Here is a 19,972-nt window from a genome sequence, read left to right on the forward strand (position 1 = left end):
TAATTGCATTCCTGCATGTATTGAAACAAAACACCTGCTTTTTCTAACATATTTTGTATTTGAAACAGATTCTGAGGAAAACCTTTCACTGACTCTTTCCAAATCTCAGTTTTTGCATAGATTGCATGTATGGAAGGAGGATTCACTGCTTCTTGCTCATGGGAAAATTATCTAACCTCCGTCCACCAGTTCAAAAAGATCTCTGATGTTGATTAAACATGTATAAACAGAGCTAAAAAAAAAAAAGGAAACATGCATATTTCACTCAAAAAAATGTTGGGACAAATGTACTACAGAACAGCAATTAGCAACCAACATGAGTATCCAGCTACATGGTTGATTGATGGTCAACGTAGCCCAGGTTAAGCAATTTTCACTAAATAAAACATTAGGTCGTGAACTAGGCATTAAGTTTCAGACTGACTCAAGTTCAAGTTCTGTCAAGCAAACCTGTACTCTGCCTGCCTTCGGTAGCTAACTCTAAAGATTATGGGCCTATTTACTGCTCACAGTTCATGCAATTAAGCCTTAAGCCCAAGATTTAGATGCCTATGGAACAACACCAAGACTCTAGGGATTTATGTATGCTGGCAAGACCTTGTAAGGAAGTGTTTTGAAAGCATAAACATAAACAAAAGCAAGCATTTGAAACTGTACCCTCAACTGTGTGTGTAAAAGGGAACTGTACTCTTGTATCTGAAAGCAGAATTTAGCTTCACAGTTAAACACTTTTTTATGGTAACACTCTCCTTTTCCTGTCTTTTGCAGTCACCAGTCAGCTGCTCTCCACTACTACCCTGACTAGAGAAAAAATGAAAATTAAATCTCAATGTACCATACCAGACTGGATTACGGTATTGAAATAATGAAGGGTGCCTTCCTGTCCATGCATCATGCTTATTAGTACTATAGGTGTTCTGCTTTTGAATCTGCCGCCATTACAAATACCTCCCCTCTGAGGGCAGCTCCTCTCCATGGAAGCTTCCAGAGACTTACCCTTGGCCTATGAAGCAATGTGAAATTGTGAAGCATCTTTTTTTGGTACTTCATATCCATTCCAGTGCAGACTCTGACAACATTTCAGAAGATACATGACCAAGTTCACTCCCAAGCCTTTGTAGATGGCAAACACTGGAGAGCAAATAGGACATTTTTCAAAGGATTTCTGTCTCAGGAAGGTAAGAACAAAAAGAGAAAGACAAGCAAGGGCAGGCCCCTGCAAGGCACGGAAGCTTTGTGAATTTTTGGCTTGCGTGATCAGTGGGGTTTCTTCTCGTGGTGGGTTCATGTTTGGGTGTTTGCTGGGTGGCTTCCTGGAGATGCCTGACGGGTGTATGACCTGGCAAGGTGGTTCCTTGACCCTTACAGTGGAGGAGCCTGCACAAGAGATGAGCTTGCATCAGCCTGTATACAGAGGCTGAGGTTGGCTTGCCTTCTCCTCGTGACTCCTGGGTACACCTCAGTGAGGCCAGATCTTCCTTATTGCTACTTAGCTTAACATGGGTAGAGCAGGGAAAGGGAAAAGCAGTCCCACTCACCTCTCAAAGAAGAAGTTATACTAACGTAATTTCAAGAGCTAACAAGTTGTGAGCTCAGGATGTACGCAGCAGCTGAGCAACGGAGCAGAGACCACTCGGTCTGCTGCAGAGAGAGTGCGAGGTGTGTTACTGATGATGCAGGAGGCAGGTTTTGTATGTGCAGCCCCTGGTCCTAGCAGAAGTCCTGGATTTGTTCTCTACAGGCAGGAGTGGCTGGGCTGGCGAGAAACAGGTCCACAGGCAAGGCCTGCCGGGATGTGGTGGAGCAGTCCCATCTCTCCTGTGGCCGCCCTCACATGGCCACCATCAAAAAAAATAACTGATGTTGACTAAACAAGTATTTAGAGGATGTCAGTCTGAGGGAAGGTGGATAATCAGCTTGGAAAGAGGGATCAAATCTCTGATAAACTCTAACCTCCAGCTGATTATAATGTCTGCTTGGCGTGAAGATGCTCCTGGAGCAGAGTGAATCTTCCAGGAGAGGACAAAGCAGGTGATGGTAATGGGAGGTTTGATTATTTGACACAGACAGCTGGATTTGAAACAGCTGAGAGGACTGAAAGGCCTGCTGAGTGCAAAGGTAGCAGAGCCCACGAGATGTCCAGACAGGTATTTAGTCTGGTAGAAGGGAGGAACGGGTGGCCACGATCTACCTTATACCACTGGTGAGGGAAAGCAGAGTAGGGATGTCCTAGGGGGTTAACTCAAGGCTGCTGTGTGGGAGACTGAAGTTCTTGCAAACTCCTTGGAACAAGAGAAATCTGCATGGGAGGAATGGGCTGGACTTCAGTCAAAATGGAACAAGGCTGCTACTACTGGAAATTAAAAATATCACAGAGAAATAGTTTAACTAGAAACAGGGGGAAGACTGACAGCCATGGTGGAGCACCTGGTTCAGGCTGAATGAACTTGTGAGGGCCACGGCTAATGTTCAATACATTCCTGAAAAGACAAGGGAGGAAATGAATAGCATAAAGGCAATAAATAGGGAAGGTAAATAACACCATTTACAATGCCACTTGACTGGCGCTAGCAACAGAGAAAGGGCAAAATTTGTAGGTACTTCTACAGCAATGCTAGAGATCTAAAAAATAGGATTATGGAATTATACTACTTGGCAACAAATGACAACCCCGATGTAACAGGCATCTCGCGCTGGTGAAAGGAGGCTAATCAGTGGCATACGGAGTTGCTAGGCTGTCACTTTACAGGAGTGATAGAAAATGAGATACAGCCAGGGCAGCGGCACAGCATGTGAAGGCTAAAACAAAGTGTAACAGAAAAAAAACTACTGAGGGCAGAGGGGACCATTAGGGAATCCTTGTGGGTGGAAATAACAGAAAGGTAGGATTTAGCTTTTATTTAGGACTCCCCTGTTAAAGACTGATCGTGAAATACTCAGTGAAATTAGAGAAGCTGCAAACCCAGGTTAGGTCGCGATATTGGCAAAATCCAACTACCAATGTACTGTCAGGCACAACGCCTCCTCCAGCTGAGGTAAGGAGATAAAATTTTTGGACACAGCAACTGATCGCTTCTTAGCGCGGTGAGCCCTGGGACCCATAAGAACGGGTGCTGGTCTGGGTTTAGTCTCGAGTGCTGCACAGGACCTGCTTAAAGAGATACCAGTGGGAGAACTGCTGTGTAAGAGCTTCACAATATAACTGAACTTAATGCTGTAGTGGGATGGAGTAAACCAAACAAATACATCACACAGATATCCAATTTCAAGAAGGGGAAATCCATAAAAATCACAAAAATAGTAAAAACCTGAAAAAGCAGTCAAAAAGGCAAGAAGCCTAAAGCAACCTGGAGGCTTTTCAAAAACACTGTATTGAAAGTCCTGGTAAACTATGTGTCACATATCAAAAAGAAAGTAAAACAGTTCAATAAAAACCCTGCACAGCTCATAAAAAAAGCTAAGGAGGCTATTGTAGGGAAAAAGGTTAGCATTTAAAAAATTGCTGAAATGAACAGAAAAGCCCATAAAAACCAGATCAAGAGTAAATGGCAACTAGGATGGCTAAAAAAGAATGTGAATATTTTGCAGAAGATCATCAAGCTGATAGTAAAAAGTTGTTTAAAGAAAAGGAAGGAGCCTTCAAGGGAAATAGCAGTGCCACATGATGCCAAAGGCTTATAAGGGGCACTCCGGGACGATAAGGCCATAGCAGAGAAACTTAGTGACTTCTTTGCATAGGTCTCTACTGCTGAAGGTGTTTGAGAAAGTCCCAAATCCAAGCTATTCTTTAAGCCAGGTTAATTTCAGGTAAATATAAAGGAAGTAGATAAAATAGATAAGGCAGGCGTTACTAAGTGACCAGGAGTGGCTGACATTCACCTGTGACTTCTGAAGGAACTCAAATATGAAACTGCAGCACTGCTGGCCAAGGTGTATAACTCATCATTACAAGGTGCCACGGCACCAGCGGGCTGGTGCCAACCAAGCTCCCATGTGGAAAAGAGGCCCAAGAGGAGACCCTGGGAACCGCGCGCCAGTTCGTCTGACTTTCCTGCTTGGGCAGGCAGTATTCTACCTTAAAGAATACAATAAATGAACACAAAGATAAGCATGGTAAAGCAGGCCTTAGTGACCATAATGTATTTGGATTTTCAAAATGGCTTTGACAAAGTACTTCACCAAAGCTTTTTAAAATAAATTTCCTTGGGGTTGGGAGAGAGGTGCTCTCTTCCTGAGGGCTGTTAAAGGATAGGAGGAAAAGAACAGTGCTTGATGGTCACATTTTAAAACGGAGATGCAACAGCAGTGGGTCCTCTCAGACACAGGGGCTGGAACTGGTTTTAGTGAAGACTTCAACGGTGAGCTAGAGAAGGGGCTGAACCGTGAAACATCCAGGTCTGTAGATGATCCTAACCTCTCTCAGGGTGTTCAATGCCATGGTGGCGATGGGGGATGAGAGGATCTGGTGATTTCCCATGCTGGGAGATCCAGGATGAATCCACCAAACTGGGTGGGCAGATTGGCTTCAGTGTTGAGTGGCATCAGGAATGATATTGAGAAGAAAACAGAGGGTGACAATTTGCTACTAAGTAAGACCTTGGTGCACCCACAATCCTGTGTGCTGTGTACAGTTCTGGTCTCTAACAGAAGAGAGGGAAGAAAAAAGGGACTAAGAGTTGGAGTGTTGCCTTCAAAAGAGAACCTAAAAAGGCTACGACTCTTCCTTTTGGACATGAGAAAGCTGAGAGGGAATATGACTGAGATTTACAAAATTAGGAAAGCAGTGAATAAGAACTGCTCCTTCCCAAATCTTACAGTACTAGAAATAGGGTGTACTTGATGAAACCAGAGGGAGATTGGCTTAGAACAGGTTGAACAGTGATTTTATATCATTTGAGTAGTGAACTCCTTGATGCTACTGGAGGTTGTGAAGATGCAGTTCAGCAGCTTCAAAAAAAGATTAGACAAATTCAGGGACAAACACAGACACTGAAGGAACATATAAATAGGGTGATCTTGGGTACAAGGGAAACGGACTGCAGAAGGTTGCCAGACCCCTGTGCTCTCTGTAAATAGCATCTCCTTCTGCCACTGTTGGGGACCGAGTAGTGGGCTAGATGAATTACTGGTCTAATTCAAGAAGATGCTTCTTATGTTCTTATTTTGTATAAACAGTAAAATATCAGATTTCATCAGATATATCAGCTTACACTAACAAAGAGTTACAAAGGAGCTACTGCCATTATACCAGCTTAGAAGCCAGTTAATTGTGATGTTCAAGAATTACACTAACATTTGATAAAATGATTTTATTGGATTTAAACATTTCCCTAAGATATAAGAATGGAATTTTCTCGAGAATATTTAAGTGTTGTATTTTGTTGGGGGTTTTTTAATTATTAAGAAAAAAACCTTCTAGATCTAGTCCATGTGTTAAGACTTAAACTTGTATGGAAAATGCTTGTAAGTGAAGATCAGACACTAGATTTCACAATGGTATAGCACCTAAAAGCAGAAGGAAGTGACTATAGGTGAACTGGTAATAGTTTACCCTTGGCGACTGCATTAGCAAAAGCAATATAACAAATATCTGTAAATGAGTTACAGTGAACCCTCATGCCAGTCTTGGTTAAAAAGGAATGTTCAGGCATTTCCCAAAAGTGGCCTTTATGGGGGGGACACAAAGCTGTCTTTCCATTTCACAGTTTCCATTATCCCAGGCCCTTGCAAAAACAATGGCTAAATGGCTCGAGCACTGTTAGATGCTTGACTCAGACAGAAAGTACAAAGCAAGATTTCAATAGAGTGCATTTTCTCACTCTATAGAAAGATCAAAAAGGTTTCTACTCACTTCCACTTTCTACAAAGCCTTCTAGGTTGATTATGAAGTGAGGTTGATTATGAACTTCAATAGGTCAAACAGTTGGCCATTGTACTGAAAGGAGTTATCGCTTCCTACATAAGTGCATTAATGTTTAACAAATTTTAAAGGTGCATATATTGTATTCTGCCCAATATATGGTTTGCAAAGAACTATAAATCTCAAAATTTTAGGAGTTGCAATAAAAATCTAGAGGAAAAAGAAAACAGAAGATTTTCGTTTGTTTTTTCCCCTTAGTCTGGGGTTTCTGTTTCATTCAAAACAGTATTTCAGTACCGTATCAGCGCTTCCCTTTTCTCCTTTCCCTCTTACCCAGGCACCTGGGTACTCCTTACAGTATTTTCTCCACATGTAGCTTAGGGAGAGGATGAGTCTGTTGTCTTAGGAGAACAACTCAGGATAAATTGACTTGGGAGAAAATGAGAAGATAAGTCTGTCTCATCTTAGGGAGAAGATGAGTCTGTTTTCTTTCCTTTTCACCCTGTGCCCTCCACTGAGGCTTATGCCATGGTTTCTTTTTGTGTGGATTTGGATACTCCTGCAGGAGCTTCCATTCTTGCTGGAACTTGGCTGAGCTTTTTGCCAGCTGTGAGAAGGGGAGATGAGGTTAAGGCTGGTCCCCAAGCTCGGTTCCTGCAGCCCCAGCTCCAACCACTTCCCTAGTTGCAAGGTACAATTAGATAGACTGGATATTCGTATCCAGCTAAGAGTAAATATGAGCCTAGGTTAAAGTAAAATGACTAGGCTGCAGTGAAAAAGAACAAAGACCAGAGTGTCATTAGAGACTAGAAAAAAAACAGCTTATGGAAGGAGTTCCCTTTACTCTTTTTCTGCCAAACTTGTGAACTCAAAAGCAAGACAGGAGGTGGGAACGCCAAGGAGATTGTGTGTGGCCCAAGAAAGAGAAACTTCTCCAAGCAACAGCTCAGCGTTTGCTGTGAACTGCAAACGTGGTTATCAGCAATGGCCTATGATTCTCTGCATGTCTGAATTCGACCCGTTTTCCTCCTGGGAACCAGGCAGAAAGTGCCTGTCGCAGGTGTCGTCCCAGCCCTGGGGAGCAGCTCCGATGAGAGGCAGGAGGCTGCAGGTCAGCCGCTGCCTTCGCCTCGCTGCAGCAGCTCCCCCGCCACAGCGGGCAGATGACGCTTCTGCTCTTTCATTTTCGTCTCCCCACTGGATTTTGCCGAGCTGTGTCTGAGGCCAGGGAAAGCTACAGGGCCGAGCCCAGCCAAAAAAGAGTGGAGGAAAAACTAAAACCACATACCTCTTTCCGGTAAGCCTGCTAGGTGCATGCACTAATTTGTGGTAGGTGGCCTTTTGTCTCTAGAAAGTGCCCGTACGAAACGCGATTCAACTCTCCTGTGCTTTTGTGCCTAACCTTATCAGTCCTGAACCAGAAGCAGTGTAGACAGAAGCACGGGGCTTCCAGCTGCCACGCACTGGAGACCTGGCACAAATTGCCAAAGCCTGGCTGAATCCTCACACCTGCAGACAGTGCCTCTCTGCTGCTAGCACAGAGCCCCCAGAAGATATCAGCAGGCACATTTTGTAAAAACCACTTTTTTAAGAAGAAAAGCCATGGGATTAAGACAGCAAATAAAGAGAAGCATCTTTATTTAAATGCTGTACCGTAAGACTGTAACTGAAGCAACAATAGAAAATGAAGTAGAAGCACGTACAAATAAAAAGCAGGCATTTCTCTAGAACTTGCAACTGTATTTGCCACTCCAACAAATGTACTTCATTCAACAGCTTCTGATATGCATTCAGTAGCAGCAATCCAAAGAAAGTGCTTTCTTTTGTTTGCCTGGTTTTGAGAGACCTGTCACGAACAGAAGGTGAATTTCCAGGGGTGGTGGGGCTGACAGCTGGCTGCGGACCCTCGCAGCGCTGCTCCCACCGGAGTTCCAGATGCCCTGCAAGTGACAGCTCTGTCGCACCCGAGGTGGAGAGTCATTGCAGAAGCAGGCTCTGACAGACTGCTTCAGGCACTCTTACAAGTGCGAACACGCAGTACGTCTATTGTGCATGTAATGAGTCACCTCAAACAGAAAATGCGTGTCGTGCCAGATTATACAGAGGTTTTGTGAAAATAAATATTCCCATTGAGGATTAGCATGAGACCAGAAGCTATGCCAAATTTGACTAGTCTCTAAAGGCCAATCTTGTTCCTTAAACCAGATGTTTAACAGAGGTTGTGACATCTGAAGAGACCAGCAGACACAAAATACACGCAGTGTATGCTGACTCAGAATGAAGTGTATCATTTCAGAGAGTTAAAATACAATTTTTTAAGTGTTATAAAATTCTTTAAATCACTTTCCCCAATACTCCCTCACATCTTGCAAAATTAACCACAAGTAGCAAAATGCAATTTATGTTTTGTAACATCCTCCTTTTCTCTTTTTTAGTGTCTATTTAAAGGGAGGCCAGTGTGATTAGTTACTGGGGTTACTTACTTCCCTGAGAAAAATAAAAAAGTGAGAGTGGCGAGCAAGTACATAAAATCTGCCCTTATCTCCCAATCTAGATACTAAGCAACTCACAGGGAGCTTCTCATCAGTGGCACCTGACTGGTTCTCTACTCTGGTAATTTAACATTTTCAGCTTTTCTAACCTATGCAGTTACTTTTGTTTAGCTACCTCTTTTGTCTTGCAGACTTGGCAACTTGAAATTAAAGGTTATTCAGTCAATAAGGAACATGAAAAATATTTCAGTCACAAAAGTCGGTAGTTTTGCAAGTGATATTTTCACAAACTCTGGTGGAGAACAAGTACAGGTACATCCATGCTTTGCTTTTAGAACAAACAAAAAAAAAAGACACTGGAAAAAGACATAGTAATGTCATACTTAAAGCCATTTCATACAGCATCAGTTCTGGACTTTCAGCGCCCTTGGAGGGAAGTGGCAGGAGGCACTTGCCAAACTTCATGTGCTGGATGAGGAGGGTAAGGCAGTAACAGCTGGAGGGAGCCCCAGGAGAAGCTGTGAACTGTGTCTCAGGGGAGGGCTTGTTTGTCCTCAGCTTCATCAGTCTGCCATTAAGTTATTGTAATGGAAAGCAGACTGTGAGCAGATCATGGTCAGGGGATGGGAGGATAACCATTATGGTCCTCATGGCACGGTAACCCCAGGATCATCTGACTTCTACCGAGACATCGTGACTTCTGCGGTAAACAAGAGTGTTCCTTGCCTCCCACCTACACTGTGACTTTCCTACCACCTCTTCCTCCGCTCAGACGTGGAGTCAAGCTTGAGGAATGCAATGGGAACGGCAGCTGATGGCCTGCTGTGTGGAGGGAAGGAGAGAACTAAAAAATCCTAATGAGGTTTGTGATAGCAGAGCGAGCATATGACCTGCTGCCACATCTCTTGCCTGACCTATTCTTAGAGATGGGTGGATGGAAAAGGCTGAGTCACCGTCTCAGCTGCAGAAGACCAAGCTGTACAGAAGGAGCCTGCCAGCCAGGGCTCCAAGCCATACAGGATAGGAACTGCCCTATTTCTCAGAGCTCTTTGTGGCAGGTGGCTAATCCCCTCCACCCCATCTCCCTTCCTCTGCCTCATTCCTCGCTATTCCCCAAAAGAAAGAACAGACTATCAGCAACAACCTAACGCCAGAAGTCCCAAGCAGTTCCCTCCCAGCAGGGATTTCAGGTTTTGCAGGCCTGGTTCCCTTTTGCTTTAATGGAAATCACATGTATGCGGTATCTTTTCATTTGCCATTCTTTAGAAAGACTTCAAGAACATTACTGAGTGATTTTGTCCGTATTCATTCAGCACTGTCACACAAACCCATGATGCTCTAGCACATAGAGTCCCTAAAATTCTGATCCCATCAGGTCATCATGGCCCTGATCTTTGAGAGAAGAACCTGCTATATTTCATAACAGAATTTCTTCAAATCTACAAGCTCTTGAGAAAGTAAAATGTAACAACAATAACTTTTTCTTGAAAAAGAGTAATTGTTTGAACACTCTTAGCAGTCTGATGCAAGTCCACCTATAGCAAATGGTGTTGAACTAGTACCATCAAGAATGTTTTACAGGAAAAAATGTTACTTACACGGCTTCCTTTTTCAGGGAAACACTGACATCCTCCACTGCAGTCTCTGCCTCCACATGGTCCTGTGTAAGTCTTTCCACCCTGCAAACCAGAAGACACATAAAACGAAGGTTAAGAGGTATCAGCTACAATACCTGGCGCAGCACAATAACCTTTGATTAGCAGACCCACTGAGAACTTGCCCAAGCAAAGACCAGGATCAGATCTATGAATTCCAGTTGAAACCTCTTTAATCTACGCTTAGAAGCAGCCGTGAGTGGCTTTCCAGTTCTTGGAGATCAGCATCAAGAAATATAATGTTACTCTATTAATTTCCCTCCACATTTTCAAAACATTGCAGCTCCACGCTGATCAGTATCTCACACATCTTTTTGACACATGCAACAGATATCATATCACAGAAGCACAGCTGCTTGGATTCTTCAGGGATATGGACTAAGTCCTATGTCACAATGCAGCACATCCTTCTACGCGTGCTCTAAATCGTTGCTATATTTTAAAATATTTATGGGTGGGCATAAAGGAAGACATAGGTATCATGTTCAAAATCATGAGCCAAACTCCTGCCCTCTCCTCTTCAACGGCCGCTTATTCTGGAGGCACCTAAAACTTGCTAGCAACCAACCACTGTGACCTGGAAGTCAGACCTAGATTAAGTAGATGGCTGCAGTTACATCTCTCCTGCCTGCCCAGAACCACCTTGGCCTGGGCCGCAAAGATATGGGTCACAAAATACGCACCACTCCATGCAAATCCTTGGATGGACTCCAACAGGCAGGCCAGCTCCGATTACACCTAGCACACACTGCCTGCACGAAATGCAGCAGCCACGGTCACTCTTGTTCAGAAACCTGAACAGCAGAGATGCTGTGCATGCTGTGGTGTGATTTTTATAACTGTAACTTAATAATTAGGAATACTGTGAAGACAAGCCTGCGGCCCACCTAAGCCCAGGGTTTTGACCCCTGAAAGTGCCCCAGCAGCCTAGTAAGTAATCTGGGAAAGGAGGAAGGAATTTCTCGTCGCTATTTCGGAACCTGTTTTGCTCAACAGCAAATAATTAATAGATCCAGAAGAAAAAGAGAGGACGAACTCTGGTGGCTACGGGAAGGACGTCTTGGAGCCACAGCCCCTCATTCAGGGCGGCTGCCGGTTTTCACGCGCACCGCTCCTCAGATAAAACCTCAAGGCACCCCAGCTGTAGGGTACGGAGTCAGGCTCCGTGTCGCTTGATCCCCTCCTGGCTGGAAGAACCCCGAATCCTTCGCGGCACTGCGGCCGGGACAAATGGTGCCTTTACCCTTCCTGCCCCTCTCACAGCTCAAGCACGTCGTCTCTTGAAGGGAGGTGTCGGGTATGAACAAGCCCCCAGAACAAGACGCGTGCTCTGAACTTGATGCTGTTGCTTCAGCAGGCAGTGATGCTGCCGCTCCTGCCTCTAGCCCTGACTCAAGGAGCTAAAACACGGAGAGGGACCAGCACGGCCACGCTTAGCATTCTTCATGCAGCTCTAAGCAATCCCCTGCTCAACACCTGGGGTTGTTGGGTCACATTTCTCAGGTATCCAATTCTGCTGTTACACGACCGAGAACCTGAAAACACAGCTTGGGGCTTTGGGTTCCTCCCTGGGAGCCAAATGAATAAAAGGTATGGAGCAGGTACTGGGCGTTGCCTACGTCCTCCTTTGGTCATATTTGTACAACAGGCCCTCAAGCTTATGACATGCAGTACTACAAAGTTCCCAAAACAAGTTCTTATGCTTGTCACGAAAGGGTTCATGTCTGTATCTTAACTATTTTTATATATTATCATACTTTTGTTTCAGCTTTGTATCTAATTCTCACATTTAACAAAACAAGTAGGCTTTTCAGATAAGCCTACTTGTGGATAAAAGAGGTCCACAGAACTGAAACCATGCCCCGAGCTATTTAAAGGTTAGGTGTTTGATTCAGGAAATTATTTCACAGACCTAACAGTGTTCTACGTCATGTTATGAACTCTGCTTTATGTTTAGGCTATTGTTTAGCGGAAATAATAAGCCAAGACAGTTTTATAAACTCCAGCAGTTTGCTCAGGTTGGTCCGTTTTTTTAGTTAAATAATTGGATGGGCACAAACTCACCATCTCTGTGGGTTATTTTCTTATTAACCTATCTGCAGATGAAATGTGCATCAGTTTCTCAGGATCCTTCATTTCACAGAGCTCTCCCCTCAACTCCTTTTCAGAAATTAAGAATAGCTCTATTCATTTTTATGGACACCATGAAGATGTACAGCCTGTGTGAACATATTCCCCTGCAGGATGCAGGTCTTCATTAAGGAGCAGTGTGTTAAGTAATGCTGCCATTAATAAGAATCAATTCCGAACTTTTAGAGATCTGTTTTGGCTGGAGCTGTAAATAACAGTATATCCCTGCCTAACAGTAACAGACTGACAGATACAGTCATGTGAGTTTTCAATTACGCCTACTGAGAAAACAACAAGGAGAACAATAAGTTTATTTCTTTCTTAATTAGCAGAGTGACTCTAAATTTGGTAAACTGCTGCTAAGGAGAAAATAGAATATGAATCAGAACTACGGCAAGATATTTGTGCACTTGTTAAAAAAAAAAAAAAGAGGCTGCTAATGCTTATTTCAACTGGAAGAAGTTCAAGGTCTATTGTTTGTGTACTATCCACCATCCAACATTTTAATTTGCATGCTGTAACAATACCAGCAGCTAATGTGGGGACACAATTGTTTTCTTCCACAATTTTAGGAAGCTTTTTTTTTAATTTTCTCATTTTATGTCCTTTTATGCACATAGATTCTTCAGATAATGAAGAGAAAAATCTGGAAGATTCTCCAAAGGTAGGGAACATAACAGGAAAACATTTGAGACCAGCATTAATATATCTCTTCTGGATTATACTTGGGCTCTCCTTATTGCCTAATTGCTACTTCTGCACTTTTGACTGCTAGTGGGATGACTCTGAGAGGTTTTAGTCACATGTAGCACTTTCTACTTTATTATCTATGAATGTTTATAATTTCTTGAAGGTAGATCATTGCACTGTCATTTAATCTGACATTACTGGGAAGCTACAGTATAAAACATTATGGTTTAAAAGTCTGTTAATGGTAAAAAATAAATCTGTTAAGGATCCTTGCAAAACTTAGTCAAAACCAATTATACACATGGGCATACAACTGAGATGAAGGGAAATCAAATGGGTATGTATCAGTCAGTTTTAAAGCACCACAACTATTTATGTCTTGAGAAAAACAGATTTCTGGGAACATAACACCAATGGTGACAACCCACTGTAGTTGTTTTGATTTGAGGCAGGTGGCTGGACAACCTTTTTGGTCAGTGGGGAGAACAGTCAGTCCCAGGTTACAATTCACTCCATCCCGATACTAGCATCTAAACTGATCAACTGCGTCTCTCCCAGGAAACGCCTACTGCTTTCTCTTAACTGTAAAGGTGGCTGGAGGTGACTAGCTTACAGGCAGACATCCATCTCCTGTAGAAGTCTAAGGACAGGGAGATGATTCTCCTGATTTGCTCAATATGCAGTTAAATGGCGAGAAGTGTGTTTGCAGCAGAATGGTATTCTAGGATTAGTGCAACCAAGTTGGAAGACTGGCCACAGCCCCCAATTCTGAAGTTGTCTGCTGAGAAAATCTTCAATTCCACGTCTTGCTCATGTTTTGGATGATCCCAAATTCCACTAATCTCTAAAAATTCCAGAGTCTAGGCAGAGTCTAGAAATGGGGTTTATATAATCTAAGTTTTCTGCAATATAGGCACAACATCTGGCTGCTATTATAGACCATCCAGAGAATCTCATCAGATCTATTTCAGACATCTGAGCTAAATCTCATCCTAGATGGGTGAGGGGATTAGAAAGGTAGCCTAGGGTAACTGGTTGAGATGTGTCTACAGCACAGATGTCCAGCTTCAGGTGAGATGAATCCTATGCTAAGTGTCCAAATCTCATCCTCAAAGGTAGCTATGGCCTCTGATGGGAACACTGAGAGTGAGGAAAACTGGTTAAGAGCAGACAAATGGTGCAAACACAAAATGGGTTATACCACTGCACTGGTATGCAGGCTCCCTGTGCATAAGCTGAGGTATTGCTTATAGAATTAGGCTGGGGAGTCAAGGCTAAAGTATGATGACTGTCCAAAAACATGTAACATAAATGAAATGTAACCAACATGAACCACAGGGTCAGAAGGCAGCCTTTGGAGGCAAGTCTGTCTCATTTAGCTACCTGTAATGGTAATACCATATTGAGCCAAAATTGCCTAGGTAAGAGTGTCAGAAACACCAACTTTTGCATGTAACAAAGTTGGGACTGATGAGGAAAAAGTAACTAGGAGCAGGTTGTTTATCTGGGAGGAGTATAGGCAGAGAAAAGGAGGTGCAAGGGTGATAAAAGGGTGGAAAAGAAAAAAAAAAAGGAATAGGGCATCCAATTCGGTGAAGAACAAAGACAGTGAGGGTATGCTAAGAACAAGAGCCGGGACCCCTGCAGCAGTGGTGATGCTGACCTGCAGGCACAAACCCACTGGGAGCCCCCTCGGGAGAGCCCACAGGTCTCTCCACCAGGCATGTCCCTGAAAGACTTGCTGTGGGAGTGTGGAGTAAGAAGGGATAAACTTGTCAGGAAGGATTGGCTTACACCTGAATACCAGCTGCAGGAGGAAAGGCAACAGAAGTGCAACTCAATAGCCCTTTTGTGCGATTTATAAGATTTCTTTCTGGTGATTTTGTATCAATACTAATACTAACAACAAGCAATAGAATTGTAATTCAGCGTTTCTTGCAGTGATGTAGTTGTCAATTAATACCACTAATAACAGTGGTGTGTTACTTCACCGAGTAAAGTATCATTGTGTTCTCAGAGGCGTGTTCTTTAATCAGCATCATAAGTTATGTCTGACACCTCCAGCCTAAAGGGGGAGAATTGGATTTGCAGAGTAAGACCCCTCTACAAAGCTTCCACTTCATCCAGGAGGCACCAAAACATCCCGTCCATCCCCTCCTCCTGCTGGCATGAGGGCAGGTTTGCTTCTGGTCACGCATACAAGTATGTGCAGCCCCAGCCATACGGGTTCCATCCGACTCACTCTGGGCTCTGAAAACCAGGCAGAAACTACCACACATGAAGGGCTGAAGACAGACCCCCAGCTCTGTGGGCAAGTGCCACAGATCCACTTAGCTCCACGGTGCTCAAAGCTAGGCATCTCCAGAGCCAACTTACCCTGCAGAGACCAGGACAGAGCGGTCCAGAACAGATGAATATCTGCCATTCACTCTCTGCCCTCTTTTATTTACCAGCTTAGATACCTCCACAGGGGCCCATATGAGCATGTCTAGTTCACGCAGCCTGACCTACTGGAAAATGTGGTTACAGTTCCTTTATTTTTAAAATAGAGCTGGAGAAGATGATGGGGTAGAGGAAGACTGAGTGGAGCAGCTTTACTCTGCCCCATTCATCGCACACAATAGCACAGCAGTCAGCACAGTCTCCTATGAAATGGGAGACCTAATTGCAGTTCTCTGATGGAGAAAATCAAACATGCACCTACCCCGGGAAACCTTTAACCAGTAGGCTGCGAACTAGGCTGGAATGGACGGAGAAAGGGAATGAAATGGAAAGGGAAAAGAGGGGCTTTTCCAACTCTCCTTTTAATACCATTGGGTTACTGTGCTGGAATGAATATGAGACTGATGGTTCAAAGAACATGAACACTACTTAAACACAAGCAGGAGAAAACATGTAAGTAAGTGTAATCTATGTTTGTAAAGCTTGTATATTTGCCTGGTGTAAATACCTTCTCATTTTTCTATATGTGAAATAGTAAGCATAAAATGTGGGTGTCCCAACACAAAATCTTTTTTTGCCCTCTTGCTTTCTCATAATTTTTTTTCTCCCCAAACAAAGTTACTTCTGTACTTATACATCTTCAGCCTACGCAAGACAACTTAAATGCAGTTTCCTTCAGCCAAACTCTTAAAAAACCCGGAAACATATATGCAGTTCTCTTTAAACTTTTCCACACATTGATGATCTATTTATTACTAATCTTGGCCACATTTGTGTAATTGTTATCTCTGTGTGCCCATTCAAGTACCTTCACCTCAAGGGTTGGTATTCTGACAAAGAACAAAGGCAACCAAAGGCCAGACCTCAAAGTACAGTTCTATGAGTACAGAAAGACCAGGAAATATAAGCCATTTCCTTACATACAGCTCAAAAAAATTACGGAAATTATAAAGAAAATATTGCAACTTGGAATCAAAAGACTCCACACACCGACCTTTTCTTTGATAAACTTTTATAGGTTGCAGTTGTGCATTGGCTTCTGTCCTGACAAGCCCCACTCTGTTCTCTCCATCAGTCACAGCGGCTCCTCCGAGCCGGCTAAGTTTCACCAAGAGATGTTTGAGAAGGTCTGGGAGCTTGCAGAAAAGCTGAACTACGTACGCCTGGGCTCGCTGACGTACCGCACGCCCCTGCCCGCGGGGCAGCCCTCCCTCTCACCGCCGGACCAGAGCAGCCCACACCTCCAGCACGGACCTCTGCCTCCACGTTTGACCCTCAGCTGCCGAAACCCACATTAATTTCAAATTGGGTTTATAAGGCCCCAACTCAGAAACATTACTTTTCTGCTTCCTTCGAAAGAAAGGAGAAAAAAAATGAAGTAGGAGTGTGACAGGGTACTCCTGCTGTTGACGAACCAGACAGAGAGCAACTTCATTGGTTTCAAACATGACTGCACAGTTGTATTTCCTCAAAACCAGCATTTTAGTCCTTAAACAGTCGAAAGCATTTGTTGCCTGGATGCCAAAATTGCTTCTCCAGAAACATGTATAAACAACCATTCAAAACAAGTATGGGGAACGCTGTCAGCGGGGGAGGCCTGGACTGCCGACCGTCGGGCTTGGTCTGGAAAATGCCCCATCCCCGGAGTTACAACGCTGAAGAAGGAACCAGCCACCTGGAACTGCCGGCTCGCAGTCCAGTAGCTACCAGTGCACCAGACAGTAAGGCCACTGGTGAAGACCTTAATTGGCGAGGGAAAGGGAGAGATAAATTGGCACATTCGGAGAGGAAGGAAAAGATGTGGGTGTGGATCCTCCCTCCAACTGTTCTGAGAATTATTTCGCTAAGAAATAATTCTTTCATATTTGAATGGGAGCCAGAACCTTTTCTAGACTGGATGCATGGCAACTGGAATAATTTAGTGTGTGACCTCAATATCATATGAATGTTTACACTTCCCACCAAAAGCAAGGGGAGCCATTTATCTACACATCCTTCAATGAGAAAAAACCTGGAGGAAGAAACGGGTTCCAGGAGGAACACAAGGAGATCTACCACCAGCCATACTAAGAAAGCTGGTCTCCTAACAACTGCCTAATGCAGTCTTCCAATGCAATGAGAAAAGCAATGCGTGTGGCAATCAATTATGAATTATCGATCGGTGCGGAGTTTCACGTGCCACCTCCCTCTTAGCGATGGAGTGTATAGAGAAAACTGGGAGGCAGGCAGCCAAGGAAGCAAGCAAGCAGCTCCTGAGTCCCGATGGGCATGGGAACGTCAACAGAGGAGGAGTATCCAAAAGCAGCACTGCTCCCAGGGACTGGGATGCCTGTGCTCGATGGTTGGGGTGAGGGAAGGAAGGGCAAGAGAATACAAAGTCTCTGATGCTGAGAAGACCCCAGCGGACGGAAACTTGTCTTCTCAAGTGTGTCTCAGCAAGTATGTTGAAGGCAGCAATGGGAAACATGAATTCTGTACCTCTCAGAAGTGAAACTATAAAAGACTTTCCTCTTATGGGCTGGCTTGTGCCTCTTGATAATATGAACTTTCTGGCACACGGCCTTGATTTGAAGGCTGCATAGTTTCATTTCAAAGTGAAACTTCACAGCTCCACATGTTCACTTTATTTGAGGTACTATTTACCATCCCCTCTTCAAATTAAAAAGTTCTCTTGTTGCAGTCTCAAGACACTGCCTTGTAACAACTGCAGAAGCCAGACATGATACAGTGTGAACTTACCCTTCATATTTTCATAAAAGCATTTCTAATTTTGTGGCTTTCATCCAAATACATATTTACCCAGCAAACCAGATGGAATCCAGAAGGAGCTGCTGTGGTATAGTAGGCATTAAAAAAAACCAAAAGTAAGGTCTTTTAAGAGGCTTAGTCAGAGAGTAAATCTTAAAAGCTTCCTAAATATACAGTACAGATATTTGAATAACTGTCCAGGTGTCTTCCCCACTCACCCAACATGAGGTTGTTTGCAAACAGTACGCTTCCGAGCAAGCAGCGTGTGCTGTGACACAGTTTTCTGTCAAGAAGTCAGTGAATGGGGATCTCATATTTTATAGGTAATGAAGTTGGTTTCAGCTACATTTTGCCTTTTTTTTCCCCACACAGAGATGATTATATGTTATCCTAATGTCATGGTTTAACCGACACCGAAACCAGCCAAAACCAGGACACCTAAGAAAGGGACTAGAATGTAAGATGGGAAAATCCAGTTAAAACATTTTAAAATGTCAAACAAAAAAAAAATAGTCACCACTGTAGAAAGAACTACTACTCCCGCTTATTTTTGAAGAATCTGTAATGCCATAGGAAAGGGAATCCTAAAAAGCAGCTGCAGGTCTCTGCATGAATGTGCTCCAGCTCTCAGGAGCTAATGAACAGGGTTAAGATGCAGAGGGCTTTTCCTACAACAAAATTACATCCAGACGAGGAAGAACAATGTTCTCTGGCACTTCTCTATTTGAGACAGGTGACTTAGTTGCCTAAAGGAATGACAAATTTTGTCTTAATCATCAGCTAAGGCTTGAACATGCGCTAGCAAGAGAGAGGTGATGCTGCAGGCAAACTAAGCTCTTTGAAGAGTGTGCAGCCATGGTTGAAAATATCTCTTACATCTTACAAAGGGGCAAATGTCACAAGGGCATCAACTGACACCTATGGCCCACAGTGATTACAGAAGGACAATAAAGTGTTGCTCATGAGCACTCCATTTTCAGTTTCATCAACTTAAGAATCAGGTTTGCTTGCAGAAAAAAAACCACAGATAGGAGTCCAGTAAGAGTTTGAAGCTGGAAATGTATTAACAAAGGTAAGCAAAGGTGCATACATCAATTATTACTATTAGTTAAGGTAAGCCCATTGGCTCCCCTGATTATAATAAGAATTCAGACACCCTGTGAATATGCAGATGCCTAAATTTAGGTGACTTCATACCAGCTGACTCTGTTCACATGGGAATTTTTAACTAAATCTGAGAGAAAGGTAGAAGATGGAGAAGTAGCTGAAGGAAAATCTGGATTGGTAAATCAAAACGTGTTTTGATATCTTGTTAAACTTGATTCCATCTTTGTAAATGCATGCTTTTAGAGATGCATATTATTTTAGTCTATTACCTTTTCTTATGAGACAACAGACTCTCATCTAGCATCCAACATAGTATTCCTCATCTAAAAGGATGATGGTCTTTAGAGTAAGAGTGCTGGGACATCTCAACATGAGCCTTTATTCCCAACACCCCATCCCTAGAAATTAAGTGTATCTCCACAGAAGCCGCTTAGGTGGTTTTAAAAAGTAGTATTGCAGGAGCCTGAAGAAGTGTTTTCTAGTTATCAGTGATGAAGAAAGCACTCTGACTTGGCAAAGTAGACGTAATCACTTGTTAGGGAGTCTGTGATGACAAGCTACACTGAAAGGCGCAGTTTGTTTCTCTTTTAATTTTTATTCTATTATTTTGTTTTATGCAAACCACTGTGCATTTTGTATTTGATCTGCACAAGTGTAAAGGCTTAGGCAAGGCACAAGTTAGTGGACAGTGTTATCACCTCATATGTGCAGTTACACTGCACAGTGGATCAAAAATATTTTCCATAGAGGAATCAGGGTAAAGACACTGTCAGCCTTTAATCTGAATTTGGCTTTTGTCCAATATCTTATATTACTGGAATAAAATCCCCCTTCCCATCCCCAAGAAC

At 43.3% G+C, this 19,972-nt stretch overlaps 1 protein-coding gene across 1 annotated transcript in view; it reads right to left on the bottom strand.

Moving 5' to 3' along the window:
* COL4A2 (collagen type IV alpha 2 chain) overlaps positions 1-19,972 on the bottom strand; it is a 145,440-nt gene that overhangs the window by 93,413 nt on the left and 32,055 nt on the right. Inside the window, exon 4 of the mRNA XM_069770284.1 lies at positions 9,951-10,031. Coding sequence (XP_069626385.1) covers positions 9,951-10,031 — 81 coding nt within the window. The remainder of the gene's footprint in view (positions 1-9,950; positions 10,032-19,972) is intronic.

This window comes from Haliaeetus albicilla, chromosome 25 (genome assembly GCF_947461875.1).
Source record: "Haliaeetus albicilla chromosome 25, bHalAlb1.1, whole genome shotgun sequence".
In the NCBI taxonomy this organism is placed as follows: domain Eukaryota; kingdom Metazoa; phylum Chordata; class Aves; order Accipitriformes; family Accipitridae; genus Haliaeetus; species Haliaeetus albicilla.